At 40.2% G+C, this 14,866-nt stretch overlaps 1 protein-coding gene across 1 annotated transcript; it reads left to right on the forward strand.

Moving 5' to 3' along the window:
• Positions 1-664: 664 nt before the first annotated feature.
• Positions 665-14,866, forward strand: sesn4 (sestrin 4). The gene is made up of 9 exons (XM_088344663.1): positions 665-902; positions 6,744-6,917; positions 8,075-8,257; positions 10,216-10,464; positions 11,624-11,720; positions 12,112-12,236; positions 12,367-12,533; positions 12,609-12,756; positions 13,321-14,866. The coding sequence occupies exons 1-9, from the start codon at positions 837-839 to the stop codon at positions 13,408-13,410; spliced, it is 1,299 nt and encodes a 432-aa protein (XP_088200789.1). The 5' UTR covers positions 665-836; the 3' UTR covers positions 13,411-14,866.

Below are 14,866 nucleotides of genomic sequence, written 5' to 3' on the forward strand. Positions count from 1 at the left end.
TAATAATGATCACAGTAGAAGCATATTAATAACATGACTAGTTGTTATTCTGGAAATGCATATCAAATCGGGTTTCCTTTGCGGGAATTGTTAAGAAAAAGTAGCTATCAGCTTGAAAAGGGTTGGAGACCCCTTTGTTTAAACATTTTGAACGGTTGGCCAGAAATGTTGCATGCTTTTAGCCAAGCACTGCAATATTTTTGTCTTTTGTCAAAGGCGCGTTGCCTCAATACATGCGAGGACTGAACACTGACTCATGCAGATTTATGTCAGTCGATGTAATGTCTTGCTTGCTTGCCTTGTTTGTGAGTGCGTCTTCAGTCTTGCTCGGTTGCACTTGTTTGTTATTGGAATTTTACTACTCCCGCCCTCCGTCCGCCTATTTATTCTCTGCTGAATTATGATTGGTCGAAATATCATAGGCCATGCTGTTCGCGAAGCCGCTATCCTCCTTGGTGATTGGCTATTCTTAAACAATCTTTTTTTTCTCTCGTTATTAGTAATCTAACAGCGTGATTAATACGACAGAAAACAACACAGGATTAGTGGAAACAAAAAAACGAAAAAAAAACAAAACGCACAATTATGCTCCGCTTAATGCTCCGCGTCTTTATGGTTGGTTGTACGAAAACCGGAACTGCCATATCGCACGGCTTTCCTTTGCTGTGATTGGCCGCGCTGTTACCGTAGCTGTCACAGTTATCCGACTGGCAGCTTTCGCCTGGTCTCTGCCGTCACAAGTCTGCCTGCCGAGGCATTCGAAAGCCGTATACGGCCTCCGCTTTGGACCCACAAGACACAACGGCGTTGATGTCATTGACACAGTGAGCTAGAAAATGATCATCTGTACGAATAAGATGGAGTACCCGCTGAGAAGCCAGTGCCAGCGAGTCCAGAAGCAGGTAGGTGAAGGAAGCGAGCGCCAAGTTCGGGGGTACTAACGTCTCAACTGGAGCGAGGTTCATTTTGCCCACAAGGTGTCAAAAACCTCCTTAATGTCATGTCTCATTTTGAATAATTCTATACTTGACCCAATTAAAAGGCAACTCAATGTCCAGGCAAGGTGGTAACTTTGCCTTACTTGGAGGAGGTAGGCGGCTAGGGGGGTTGCTATGATTAATATAATTACAAGCCTCTGACTTATTTTACCTTTTGACGTATGTCGACAAAAATCCCCCCGAAATGACTTTGGGGTGGTTCCTTTACAGTAAAGACACTTTGTCGTCACCCAGCTTAAATACATGTCGCGTCTATCTCATTCAAGTTTACACTTTTCCTGTTTTATTTTACAATGTCGGCCAAATTGATGATGGCAAAAAAAGTCTAAAGACGCACTAATTAGCGTGAATGTGTGTTGACATGGATGAGGTCCAATTTTTGCTCTGGGTGGCCGGTGACGTCAACCCAAAAAGATTTGGGGAGAAAAGTGTCAAATGAAGATAGTCTTAGCATTAAAAGGTGACATATGAGCATTTTTATCCAAATCAATCGCTGCGATGCCTTCCTTGTTGTGAATATTGGGATGCTTTTGTAGTTCAACAAGGACTGCCAATCAAACTTGTTTTTCTCCCGTGCCTCTGCGTTTTCTTTTGCAACCTGTAGGGGGGCGCTAGCTCAAGGAGTTTGCTTCAGGTGAAATGGAGCAAAGCAGGCAGAATGAACTTGCATGCATGCAAATTCCAGCATTAAAAAACAAACGAAGGCGAATAAAAAAGAATAGATTTTTAATCCACATTGTGAAATTAGTTAAATTCATTCTTACATCACTCATAGTTGGTTGGTCCTCCACTTAAGTTTTTTTTCTATCCGCTGCAGAGTTGTGTATGTCCTGCTCCGTCGGCCCCTTTTCTTTAAGAAGCGTTCATTCAATAGAATTGCTTAAGGTCCATGCTTTGGTGAGCTATGGACTGTCACTAGTTGGACAACAGGGCATTACACGATTTGTCATTTCATTCCCAGTGATGCCTTTGTCCTAATCGTAGGAGTTGTGCTCAATTCTGTCTTTGTAGTAAACAGCTCTGCTGCACTCGTAGCCCAAATGCTTGGCATGCAATACACACTGGTGGCCTTTAATCTGGGTTTATTGTAAGAAATCAATGCCCAAAATGTATCCAGATGTAGAATAACCTGTGCTCTACTGTTGACTCTGTACTCATTATATTAACAGTAATAGAGCGTAGCAGTTTGATGACTACATCTGGCTGCTATGAGTAGTACTCATGAAGCATTAGCAATTAACTACAGGCATGTTTATGTCTCAACTAGTAGCGCTTCCCCAGTCATATTTGATGGGGCTTGCTTCGCTAAAATCCTTTAATCAGTTTTTCTTTTTCATAGCCCAAAATCCGTTTATTAAACGATAAAAATGTAAATCTCACAATCCCTTCCATTTGAAGGCAAATTTCATTTTTGCCCTGACTACATATTCTACTATGTTAAACCACAAAATTAGGATACGTGGTACAGATAATGAATGGATGGATGGATGGATGTGTTGAATTACTTTCCCTAAAATAGTATTTTAATTCCACCCTTGCTGAGCTCAATCTTGGTGATTTACTTTAATTACAAATACAATCATTTGGACAGTTCCTGCCTGTGCATTGTTAGTGTGTTCGTTTGATGTTTGTAGACATTTAGGATGTCATTTGTATGCAAAAATAATAGATGTTTATTAATGTAATTTTTATAGAAATGAAAAATAATCAAGTTGAAGAAGGTTAATCAAATTGTAATTTAATGCAGTAGATCATTTATATTTATTCCCTAAATTATGTAGAGTTCAGTTTACAACTAGTGCACCGTTTAGCCTCAAATGTAACATAATTGTGCTACTAATGTGCCTAGGTTGCCCTTCTGCGAGTGTAGGTGAGAGTGAACTAGTAAGAATATTGTTGAGCATGTTTTCTTTCAGGGTGAGGCAAACTAGTCATCCGTACATTAAACTGACTGTCAACACGCTTCACAACTTTTTGGAAAGTTGTTTAAGCAGCATTTGTGTGATATACCAGCTGAAGGCGCCACTAGTGCATGACTAAATCAATCTTGCACTGTAGTTTACTCTATTAAGACATTAGTAACTTGAAAGTCAAGCATTATTATTATGATGCAGTCGTTCACTTGTTGTAACATTCAGATGTTAATTATTCAATTCTTATTGAATTGAATTGTTTTTATTATTATCCATCTCAACGTTTTGAAACATTATGAAAACAAGATTATACATCACACCTCAGGGTATAACTGTAATAAAGACTTTAAAGAAAAAAATAATAAAAGACTGTAAATATGTAGTTCTTAGAGCTTGGCCAATGTTATAATAATATTGCAATGAGAAAAAAAGTGCATCGTAGCAATAATTCAATGAAATACATCCTTCAGTTTGTGTGCAGCGCAACAGCTAAATGCTGCCTTACCTTGTTTGCTTTAAAACCTGGGCTCTGATGGACTCGATTTCAGGCTTGTTACCCAAACCCTACTCATAGTTCGTAAACGAGATAAATAACAGGCACGAACTGGTGTGTGTCAAAGAGTACCCATGTCTCTAGCGTAAGGTGAATGGATGGCAACCAGATTCCATTAACCTTTTCATAGAAAGCCTACACACTTTTTTGCACTAAAGAGGCAGTGTGTAATATTTAGCTCTTACTTGTGGTAAAACTAATATATATATATATATATATATATATGTATGTATGTATGTATGTATGCTCTGCAATTGGCTGGCAACCAGTTCAGGGTGTCCCCTGCCCGATGATTGCTGGGATGGGCACCCCCCGCGATCCTACTGAGGATAAGCGGTGCAGCTAATGAGATGATATATATATATATATATATATATAATCATGACCATGCTGGAAAAATACATGAACTATCATAAAAAGGAGGATTTTTATAAATATCCGTTAGTCGAGAAACTTGTATTTATATAAAATGAGCCTTACTTAGTGTGAGTTAACATAATTGTCTGTCATCTTGCTGCTCTTGGTACCTAAGCACCCAAAAACCATATGTTTCATGCTGGGCAAGTCGGCCAAGGCTGGGCAAGTAAAAGTGTGCAGTTTGGTCTCTTGGCATAATTTTGTACTCTTCTTTGTAGCCCTTATTTATTGTTGCACTACACAATAGAGCGGCATCTCGTGTTGAAATATTACACGGTGTCCCTTTAAGTATTGGCATGGCACCTCTTCAAATTAAGGTGGTCGATTTGAAAATTTGCTAAAACCAAATTTTGGTAGGAATTCATGAGTTACATTTGAATACTTCAACCCGCTTGTGGTATTTATTTAAAAAAAAAAAAAAATCCGGAAGTTATGGTTACTCTTCTTTTTAATACATGCTTTAATTTTGGCATTCAAACTTATTTAAAATCCTGATTACTTATTGTTTTTTTTTTTTTTTTTGCAATTTAAATCAACAAAAATTTCTTCCAACGCATGTTTATTGGGTGTGGTTTGTTGATTAGGATAGCTTCAACCCTTGTTTTTTGCCTACATCGCTCTTCCGTATAATTTTTGTTTTTTGTTTAAAGTTTTGTTGGTCTCCTATTACTTTTTTCCCCAACCTTTGTCCGCTTGCATCTAGTTTGCCTCGTCCTTGTTGTCACCCCCACAGCCTCTCTGGCCACCAAGAGGCCTGATTTAAAAAAAAAAAAAAAAAAAGGGTTCAAGTTGCAGGGCCTGAAGCGTACTGTTTACTCCAGAACAAATTTTTGCCTTGCCTACCTCGTGATTGAGATGCAACCGGCTTGTGGATCGAATGTCCTGCCTCCTTCAACACACAAACACACACATGACTGGAGCTGTCACATGCACCCCCAAGTACACGTTTCCCCCCCTTTTTGCAATTGTGTGGATCTACTCAGTCATTCTTCCTCATCTTTGGCGGCTCACTAAGGCCTCTCTTGATTTTCACCAGCTGCCTGGCTGAGGTACAAAACAATAATGTCAATCTTCCTTGGGTTTAGACTTTCAAATTACCTTGATTGCAAGTTAGGTTTTTCCCACTGCAAACACTCATCCTGCAAAAATATTCAATAGACTGTTTATTCAGAATTATATTGGAGGTTACAAAGGTTTTGGTTTATCAGTGCTGTATTATTTAAACTCATTAGTGCGTTATGACACCTCAACGCCGCTTTGGTGTGATTGATTCATCGCCAAATTAAAAAGATCATTTTCTATGACAAACAAATGATCGATTATCATCCTAAACCAAGAATTGTTGGTTGTCCAGCTGTCCTCTATTTTCCTGTCTGTTGTATGGAAGAAAAATACACTTTGTAAAAGCCCCTATCTTCTCCGAAATGATGATTCCTTCCTTTTGACGCTACCCGCCCACATGGAATGTTTTTTTCGCCCTCTCCTTTTCATGTGGGTTGTTTTATATTTTCTTCATGGTTTTCATGTGGGTGGACAATACGGTATGTGTGTCTGCTGAGTAAGTGTGCTGGATTGCACCATTTCTTGCTTGTTGATATGGGTACCTGTATCATAAACATCGCCCTTTGCTTCAAATACATTTATTTGACAACAACACTTTAACAGGAATAGTTAGTTTAGAAAAGAGCTGGGCAATTAATCAAAATAAACTGGATTAATCATTTTAAAAACTGTTGATTACAAAATTAGATGAATCATGAAGTCAAAGGGAGGGATTTAAGATTTTTTTTTTTCAAACAATAGTTACTTACTAGTATTCGTGGAATTTATTCTAGTTTTTTTCCTCTCAACTGTGAATGACCCATTAGAACTGATTTAAAATCAGTTATTATTGTCTTAACATTTTGCACAGGATGTCCTTTTTTCATCAATAAAACATGTTTTTAAGTAAATCTGTATTTGTCGGGTTTACCTTTTATTAATTGTCTGACAGATAAAAAAAGTTTTCTTTTCTGGTGATAACACCCATTCCTAGTTGAAAACCTTTACTTGAGGACATGAACCAAGTTTCTATTCATTTTAATATCAAAACAAAACCAAAGATGCAAAGAGTTTCAACAATTAGCATATTTCTGTTATTCATTACCCCAGAATAAAAATTTTGTATGTAGACCTATGTTATTATTGTTTGGCATCTGATTCATAAGTAAAAAAAAAAAAAAAAATCAAAAAATATTAATGCTGACACAATTTTTTGTTAAAAGGCTGAGCATGTGTGCTGTCTAATATCTTTGTGTTTTGGGTGTTTTGCTGTTCTGCTGAGTGATTAAAGTGAGCCAATTAAAACTAGCTTCAATTTTTCTCTTCACTTTCTTCATGTCATGACTATCAATTAACTTTGGATACATAAGTTAATCAGTGACTAATTCAGGCTTAACTTTCGCTTCGAGAAACTCTTTGCCAGACCGAGCTCTGGTTAAGCTTTCCCTCTGACATTCTGTGTAATACTTTGCGAATTACATTTGTCACACATTTTTTTCCCTGCAGAAACAACCATAATTTCTAAATGTGTTAATTTTACAAGCCACAAATTTAATCTGAACAACCGGTGTGTGTGGTTGGGAAGGGGGTTACCTTGGTTTGCTGGTGACATGGCAATTTCCATCAGTTCCCTAGCCAGTTAGCAGATGGGGGTAGAGTCATTGAGTGTTTGAATTGATATTTTTCTTTTTTTAACTTGAGTAGGTGTTTGTGGTTGTTCAAAAATGTGAATGCTTTCAACTTAAGACAGTAGAAATGTGTGTGTTATTACAATTATAGCAATCGCTAATTACTTTTGCTGATGCACATATGTTTGTTTAGGCCACAGCGGGCAAGGAGAAGGAAAGCGTGTGGTCCGGCAGCAACGCAGATGCCTTGTGGCAGCAGATGGCGTCGCATCCGCAGTACTTGGAGCGCTTCCTGCGAGCGCAGCATTATATCATGCAAATGGACGGACCCCTGCCACTGCCCTGCCGACACTACATCGCCATTATGGTGCGGTTTGTTTCTCTCATTTTTTACCGTAGAATAGGAATATAGCAGCCCCTCTAAATACGAGATACAAGAAGCCTTTTGAGCAAAAATCTTGCACAACGTAAGAGAAAATCCAAGTTACAAGAATTTCCAGACACTACCACTAGAGACCGCTGAAACTACTCTCCGTCAGTTAGCATGTGCCTTTCCCATCATACAGTTGTGATTCTGCGCACTTGTGTTGTTTTTATCGTATTTATTACGCATCATAAAGAGTCCCTCATGTGCCCTCACCCCTCATGCACCTCTCCCTCACTTCCTCCACCACCATGCATAGACCGCCGTTAGGAACTGAAGGGCTTCTTCCATGGTAAGTGGTCATAATAAACTCAAATTTTATTTTGCGAATATCATCTTATTCATCCTAATACTGTGTTTTTCTTTTCAATTACTGTTTGCGGGGTTTTTAGTAAACAGGAATATGCGTTTTATAGCTATAAAAGCATGATGGCATTGGCATTCCCGGGCATTCTACTTGGGTGATGTTGTTGGGCCTTGGTTTGTTGAAAAAGTGCGAGGGAGCCACTAGGGAGTGCCAAAGAGGCGCTTGTACACAAAAGCAGATGTTTATGGATTTTGTTGGTGTTTATCAGGGTTGCCTTGACACCAAACCTAGCCTAATGTATTTCCAAAGGCCTAAAGTACCACTGTGTAAACTTTTATGAAAATTGTTTTGCCGTTTCGGAGCCAATAAATCGCATACGAATACACACACACACACACATCAATCGGGATTTATAAGTAAGAAAATAGGGATTCGTTATCAAGTTTAGATAGATTTAGATAAGTAAATTTAAATTTATACATAAATTTGGATTCGATTAGTAGTTTATAGTTAGATTAGATAGAAGGATTTAGATTATGTATATATGTGTGTATATATAATATATATATACGTTTAGATAGATTGGAATTAGATGGGGTTAACTTGGATATTTTGGGGATACTGGAAATGGATCGATCTGGGAAAGAATACATTTTATATGGAGAGGAGCCACTGTATCATATTAATTTGATAATCAGTTCATTATTTATTTTTGTACCACAAATATCCAAACACTGTCAGTTTCTCCCCCAGCTGCAGAAGGTTTGCTGATCTTTGTGTATGTGTTTTGTAGGCGGCGGCACGTCACCAATGCCACGAGCTGGTCTACCTGCACTCTGCACACTTCCTGAGGCTGGGCGGTGAGCCCTCCTGGTTGCAGGGCCTGGAGGAGGCACCCCCGCGCCTACGCCGGCTCGACCACGTCAACAAGGTGCTCGCCCACCGGCCCTGGCTTGCAGCCTGCTCGCACATCAAGGTAAGAAAAAAGGGGCCTTGTAAAACGGACTTTGTGGGACAAGTGTTATACATTCGGCTCATTTTGTGCCATTCAGCTCAAAGAAAAATGGAGCAAACAGAAACAACTCTTAAAAGAGGCATAATGGGATGAATCAACTATTTGGAGCTCTTTGTCATTTAAAACAGCGTATTTCTCACTAAAAACACTTAACGAGGTGTTTTATCCCTTAAACCCCACCTTTGATAATTCTATATCATGCCTGCTCTCCATCTAGCACCTACCCTCATCTTGAGAAAGTGGTTTGGGTGCATTTTGTGCGTAAAACCTCAGGGACCCTTTATAATTACAAGGTCGTATAGGGATACAAGTAATGTTGATCAGTTGAAACTCATTTTAAAGAGATACTTGGATGTTAAATGGGTGCTTTGCAAGGGAAAGGTCTGCTTTTTGTGAACAAGGCGCTACCTCTTAACATAAATTATCTGCACCAAAGTCAATTTTCTCTGAAACTGCATCACCTTTGCGTCAAAAGTAACACAACATCATTTAAGAGTAATAGTTTATTGTGAAAGAGCTTAAAATCACAGTGAACGTGCTTAAATGAGATTTAGGCTGTTCTTTTAAAAAAATTCTGATTAAAATATATGCTGATTAAAGTTTATGCTGATTTTTTTAATGTGGATCATTATGTACTGTACATCAACTAATCTTATAGTTATGACACAGTTCAGTGTGATATATATATTTTTTCCTTGTACCCGTAGATGTTTTTTAATTTTTTTTATTTTGTAAGTTCTCTTACTCCGGTACTTACTTCTCGTCTCGTCCTTGGCTTACTGAGATATGACGCCATGTGAAGAATACCAGCACCCTGCAAGCCAGTCACTATATTGGTTTACATGTTAATGAGTCGAAAAGGTTTTGAGTGTTTTAAGCGATTTTGGTAGATTTTGCGGAGAATGCCTAGGCCTTGTGTCACAGGTGGGTGCAGCAACGGTACAACAAATGTCGGGCAGCCAAAATAGGGCAAACTGGCAAAATTAACACACAGCGAGTTAACAGGCCAAACTAGCTGGGACACGGCTTGCTAGCCGGCTGCTGAAAAGGGCTAACCGGGACGAACCGGCAGCAGGCTGGCTGACCAAAAACATGCAGTAAGCAGTCAGGCTACCTGGAAACCAACGTAAAACGGCCACAAACACAAACCCAACAGGGGAAAAAAATATATATAATATAAGTACACACTGGAGGCTATCCAGCTAACTTACTACTTACAGGGCTGACCCAGATCAAACAAAACTGGAAGCTTTTAGGAACCTGCACCATAACCTGGAGCTATCTGGACATTATTTTATTAATTGCAAGACACACGACAAAATATACAAAAGGAATGTCACAATCCCTTACCCAAAAGGAGGCAAAGGCAAAAAAGGAACACACGCTGTCCACAACAGCAGGTAAACTTACCTCATGCAGCTTTTGATTATCAAAGCATGCAGCTTAGACAAAACACCCCCCAACGATACAGTAAGCAAAATTCCAATTGCTACAAGCAGAAATGAGCGCTATGTATTCACTGATTACTGCAATTGCTTTCTCTTTTTCAATGGGACCTGCCATTGTCTTAAGTCCTTGTTGTCACCCAGTGACATCACAGGTCTAGGGGGTATGAGGTCAAACTGTCAACTTTCAGAATTACTTCCTCGACTTCCATAGCCCGAGGAATATTTTGGAACATATCTGCACGATTGTGGGGAGGAAAACCACAAGTTCTATGCCTGATTGATGAAAAAATGTGTCTTTTGTAATCCCTTTAAGGCTTCACCCATTAAGAACTTTTAAACACAGGTCATAACTCTTTTGACACACCCGAAAGGCCAGCTCCACCTTCTAAGCCGTCCACCCATTAGACATATCCCAATCGCGATGGAAAGCGAGTAAAATGCTCCCATGTGTTGGGATTTGTGTTCCCGCAGACGCTGCTGAAGTGCGGCGAGCCATGCTGGTCACTGGCCGAGCTGGTCCAGGCTGTGGTGATTCTGGCCCACTGCCACGCGCTTTGCAGCTTCGTGTTCGGCTCCAATGCCAACTCTGCTCACCCAGCGACCCAGCCAAAAAGCCCCAACGGCAACACTCCCACCTTCTACAGCGTTGACGCAGCTAACGGCAACGCCATCCCACCTGCCTCACTTGACAACGCCACCGGGCGAACGACGCGTCGTAGAGTAAGCAACAAAAAAAAAACGTTTCTCAGTTTTCATAAATAGCTGCTGAATAAATTATAATGTTATATAAAATATAATTTTCATTACCCACAAAACTGCTACCAATCAAATAGTTAATTCTTTGTTGTACCATAAATTCCGCACCACTGAGCACACCGGATTAAAAGCTACATACTCTATTTTATTTTGTAAGATCGGCAACAGATTTAAAGCAGAAGCCATAAAATAAATATTTCATGTTCATTTCTTACATTTTAAGCACGGTGCACACTTGGCACCAACCGTGTGGGGAATTCAGCGTTGAAACATTTAGCTGCAGTACTCCAATGGTGTGCGCCTCTCTGCATCGATTTCAGTTCTGCTCAGAGTTGTTATCATCTTGTGTTTTTGGATCATGTGAACTTTTAAGATGGCCATCACATAGACAAGCACATATTTATTACTACGCGGAAAGAAAAATTGCATGAGGCCTGCATCCCGTAAAATGGGAGCCCTGTATCTCTATACGGTGGCACCAGGACAACTGTACTGCTGAGCATAGTACCAGATTATAACACAGTTGTGGAAGTCGTCCGGACCAAAATGCATTAGCTTGTTATCGTTCCTCAAGTATTAAAGGAAATTAAGTGTCCTGAAATTGACGCAGATGAGAAGAAGTGGTGTGGCGTTTTTGATAACTTCCATTGCTGTTTAATTCGAAATTGATTTTTGGGTGAAAAAGTAAATATTCTATAAAGTCACTGTTAAGCTTCTGGTTTTGCTCCTGTTGTGTATTTTATAAATAATGGTGGCCAAATCAGGGACTAATAGAAGAGAACAGATCGCAGTTTTTCTTCATACTGCCACGAAAAAAAAAGAACTAGCTGCACTGTATTTAAAGCCGCAATGTTCAAAATATAGCAAAAAAACTAGCGGCTCGTACTCCGGAATTTACGCTAATTTCACATAGATGCCACAAGATAGTGACAATTTGTGACTCTCAAGTGGAAAGTTTCTATGTGTAACAATTGATAAATAGAACGACAAAAATAAATAACCTTTTTGGACTGTTGTCTAATCCGCTAAGATATTTTAGTAAACCGAAGCAGTGCGCATACACCTAAAATAAGTTGTATTTTGTATGGTTTGAATGGATCTTTGATTTTTACTATTTTGTCAGTCTTTAGACTCCAGCAATGAAGTGCCACGTGTTAAAGAGAAGATCCACAGAGACCAAGAGGAGCAAGATATGCGAGAAGAGCGTCTTGTGCACGCTGGTGGGTGAACAAAACCCTGGCGTGAAATCCTTGATATGGGAGGGAGTTCCAGGAGGTTTTATGGAGCAATATTGCAAGGACCAATACAGTAGATCACTTCAATACATATTTTATAACAATGGGGGTCTATGTTTCCATTTATTTGAGAAAAAAAATCGGTGTTGTTTTTTTCAAAGTTATCTTAACATGTTCAAGTGAAAATGTTCAGATAATAATTTGGAGGAGTTGGCGCTTAATTGTAGTAACCTGAAATTACCTAATTTCCTCTTTGAACTCTTCTTTGTACATCGTTAAATCATAGTCTGTCACAACCTACAGGCTAAGAGTGGAATTAAAATTATAAAGTATTAAACACATACAAACAATTTAGTGTGTATTTTTATTTTTTTAGATGTTGAAGAAGAGGACGAACTGATCTACTTTGCGGACCCGTTGCGCTTCGTCACCGACCCCGATTTTCATTACCAAGAATTTGCACGCAGGGACGAGGACCACTTTCAAGTACTTCGAGTTCAGGTGAGGCAACTTCAACAGGAAACGGAAATAAGCAGTCACTATGGAAACAGACGCTTTTGTAACCATTGGCGAGTGGATGGAGTAAAATGAAGTTCGATTGATGACCGGGTTTTTTTTGGGTGGTGTTCAGGATTACTCTTGGGAGGATCACGGCTTCTCGCTCGCCAACCGTTTGTACTCGGACGTGGGCCATCTCCTCGATGAGCGTTTTCGGAGCGCCATCGCCTTGTCGTCCCCGCGGGGTCCCGAGCTGACCCGGGCCGTCTGGAACTACATCCACTGCCTCTTGGGAATCCGGTCAGCCAAACAGTCTTTTCTGGTCGCCTTGGAAACCGCAAACATGTTTAAAACTCTTTTGTTGGCCGGCGACAGGTACGACGATTATGACTACGGGGAGGTGGACCGGAACTTGGAGCCCGATTTGAAGGCATACGTGAAGGACGTGGCCTGTTTACCCTACGCCGAAGGCAAGAGTGCGATGTGCACGCTCGGCTGGACGCCTCTCACCACATCCGAGCGGGTAGGTCGTATTCGCATTAAGTCTGTACCCACAAAATCCTTTTAGACATCAGTCTTCCGCATTTCACGTTTTGCAAATTAAATTACTTCATCAAAGCGGAGGTTGTCGGGACCTTGGTCTGTTGCCGCATGCAGCTCTAGAGACACACTCCCAGAGGCCCAAAGTACAGCTGTGTAAATTTGATCGAAAATTGGTTCAGCCGTTTCTGAGCCTATACTGTAAGTCACATATGAAAACACACAAACGCACTTCCAACTTGGGATTTACTGTAAAAATAATTCATGTGAAAGAGAATATTGGAGATATTCATTTTCGTTCATTCATCATCTAAATCGTCCCTCAATGGTTTATGAAGGAGGATTAAATGTCGACTCCACTTTGGCACTTCTTGGAGAACATTGGTGGAAATGTCTTTTTTCCCCTGCCGATTCTTTTCCTACCTGTGTCATGACAAAACCTCAGAAGCAATACAGACTTTGGATTAATTAAGCTTTTTGCAGATTTCCTTGCCTTTCTGTATAATTTTTTAACGGTAACCTTCCATTTTGTCTGCTTTCTGTCCAGATCCACGTGAATTTACTGGTGATGGAGGCGCGTCTGCAAGCGGAGCTCCTTTACGCCCTGCGAGCCATCACTCAATACATGATTGCCTGAGACCTTTGTTGTTTTCTTCCTTCTCCATCGAAGTTGGCCGACTAACACACGCACAAGACACTTCCTGGCGGCGAGACAAGTGCAACAAGACGCTCTGTGACAGCAATTTTGGGCTGACAATAAGACCTGGCTTTTACAGTTCATCTTAATTTGATCTTCTGTAAACTCCTGAATGTGCTTCATTGGTTAATTCCTTCACTTTGGCTTTGTCCGGTCAGGTTTTGGACCTGATGTTTTTGTAGGCCATGTAAACAGAACAATTCCAGTTTGATTCTAGGTGGAATATGCGTGATGCATCTGCTATGTGAACACCCACCAGTACACATCTGATCTCAAAGGGAAAAAAGCTTCTCTTTGGCTTTGAGGATGCATGTTCACATTTTCAAAACGTTTCTAGAAGGTCAATTACATTTCGCATGAAAAGGTCCTTGAGCATTTATGCTCGTCCAGAAATTCAGACCGATACGTAGACGATTTGGTGAGTTCGCTGTCCATCATGAAAGCTCTCTTCACATAGTTTGTGCTCGAAGTGAATGTTGTCCAAGGACAATCCCTATTCAGTGTCTGAAGGACCTTTTTGCAACTGTTTTTACAAAACAAAAGCACATCAACCTAACAACCTGAGTTTATTTTAAAAAAAAGCACTTTTACAAAACATATCTATTTATATAACAAAGGAGCAAGTGAATGTTGGATTTTATTTTAATGAAAGACCTGCTGAGATGCAGCACGGCGGCTAGGTGGCTAGAGCACAGCCCTACGGTGTGGAGGTCCAGGGTTCAATTCTAGCTACCGCATCCTCCCCGTACAGAGTTTGCATGTTCTCCCGTGCCTGCGTGGCTTTGCTTTGGGCACTCCCGATTTCTCCCACATACCTAAAACATGCATGTCAGGTTAATTGGTTGGTCCAAATTGTCCCTAGGTGTGAATGAGCGAGCGAGTGAGTTGTCTGTCTCCTTGTGCCTGGCAACCAATTCAGGGTGTCCCCTGCCCACTGCCTGAAGATAGCTGGGATGGGCTCCAGCACCCCCGCGACCCTACTGATGATAAGCGGTGCAGAAATGGATGGATGGAAATGGACCTGCTGAGAAGTTTTTTAACTGACAAATGAAAATGTCGTATTAAGCTTGTTCGTTAGCGCTTTGTGGTACAAAAAAAAGTTGAGCCATCGACAAGATGATTGTCTTTACTATCTTTGCTCCCTGAACAAAATGAATGTTTTTGTGCCGTATGGAAACAAAATGGACGGTACCGTTTGCAAAGCAGAACCAGCTGCAAACTGTTTATTTTTTTATCATTTTTGTACACCGGACTTGTTGCTGTTTATGTGCTATTCTGGATTAGCATTCAGACATTTGATGTAGCGCCGTGTTTCTCAAGATTAGCTTCTAAAAGTTTATACATTGTAAAGAAAATAATTTCAATAAAATTGCACAGCTAAATCTGGACAGCAAAA

Source organism: Urocampus carinirostris, chromosome 9 (assembly GCF_059441175.1).
Source record: "Urocampus carinirostris isolate Australia breed hairy pipefish chromosome 9, RoL_Ucar_1.0, whole genome shotgun sequence".
Lineage (NCBI taxonomy): Eukaryota > Metazoa > Chordata > Actinopteri > Syngnathiformes > Syngnathidae > Urocampus > Urocampus carinirostris.

Excerpts from the sequence above, each read along its gene's own strand:
- sesn4 (XM_088344663.1), top strand. The coding sequence starts at position 837 with ATGATCATCTGTACGAATAAGATGGAGTACCCGCTGAGAAGCCAGTGC. Across the intron at positions 12,237-12,366 it reads TTCAAGTACTTCGAGTTCAG|GATTACTCTTGGGAGGATCA; the intron begins GTGAGGCAACTT and ends GGTGGTGTTCAG. Across the intron at positions 12,757-13,320 it reads CTCTCACCACATCCGAGCGG|ATCCACGTGAATTTACTGGT; the intron begins GTAGGTCGTATT and ends CTTTCTGTCCAG.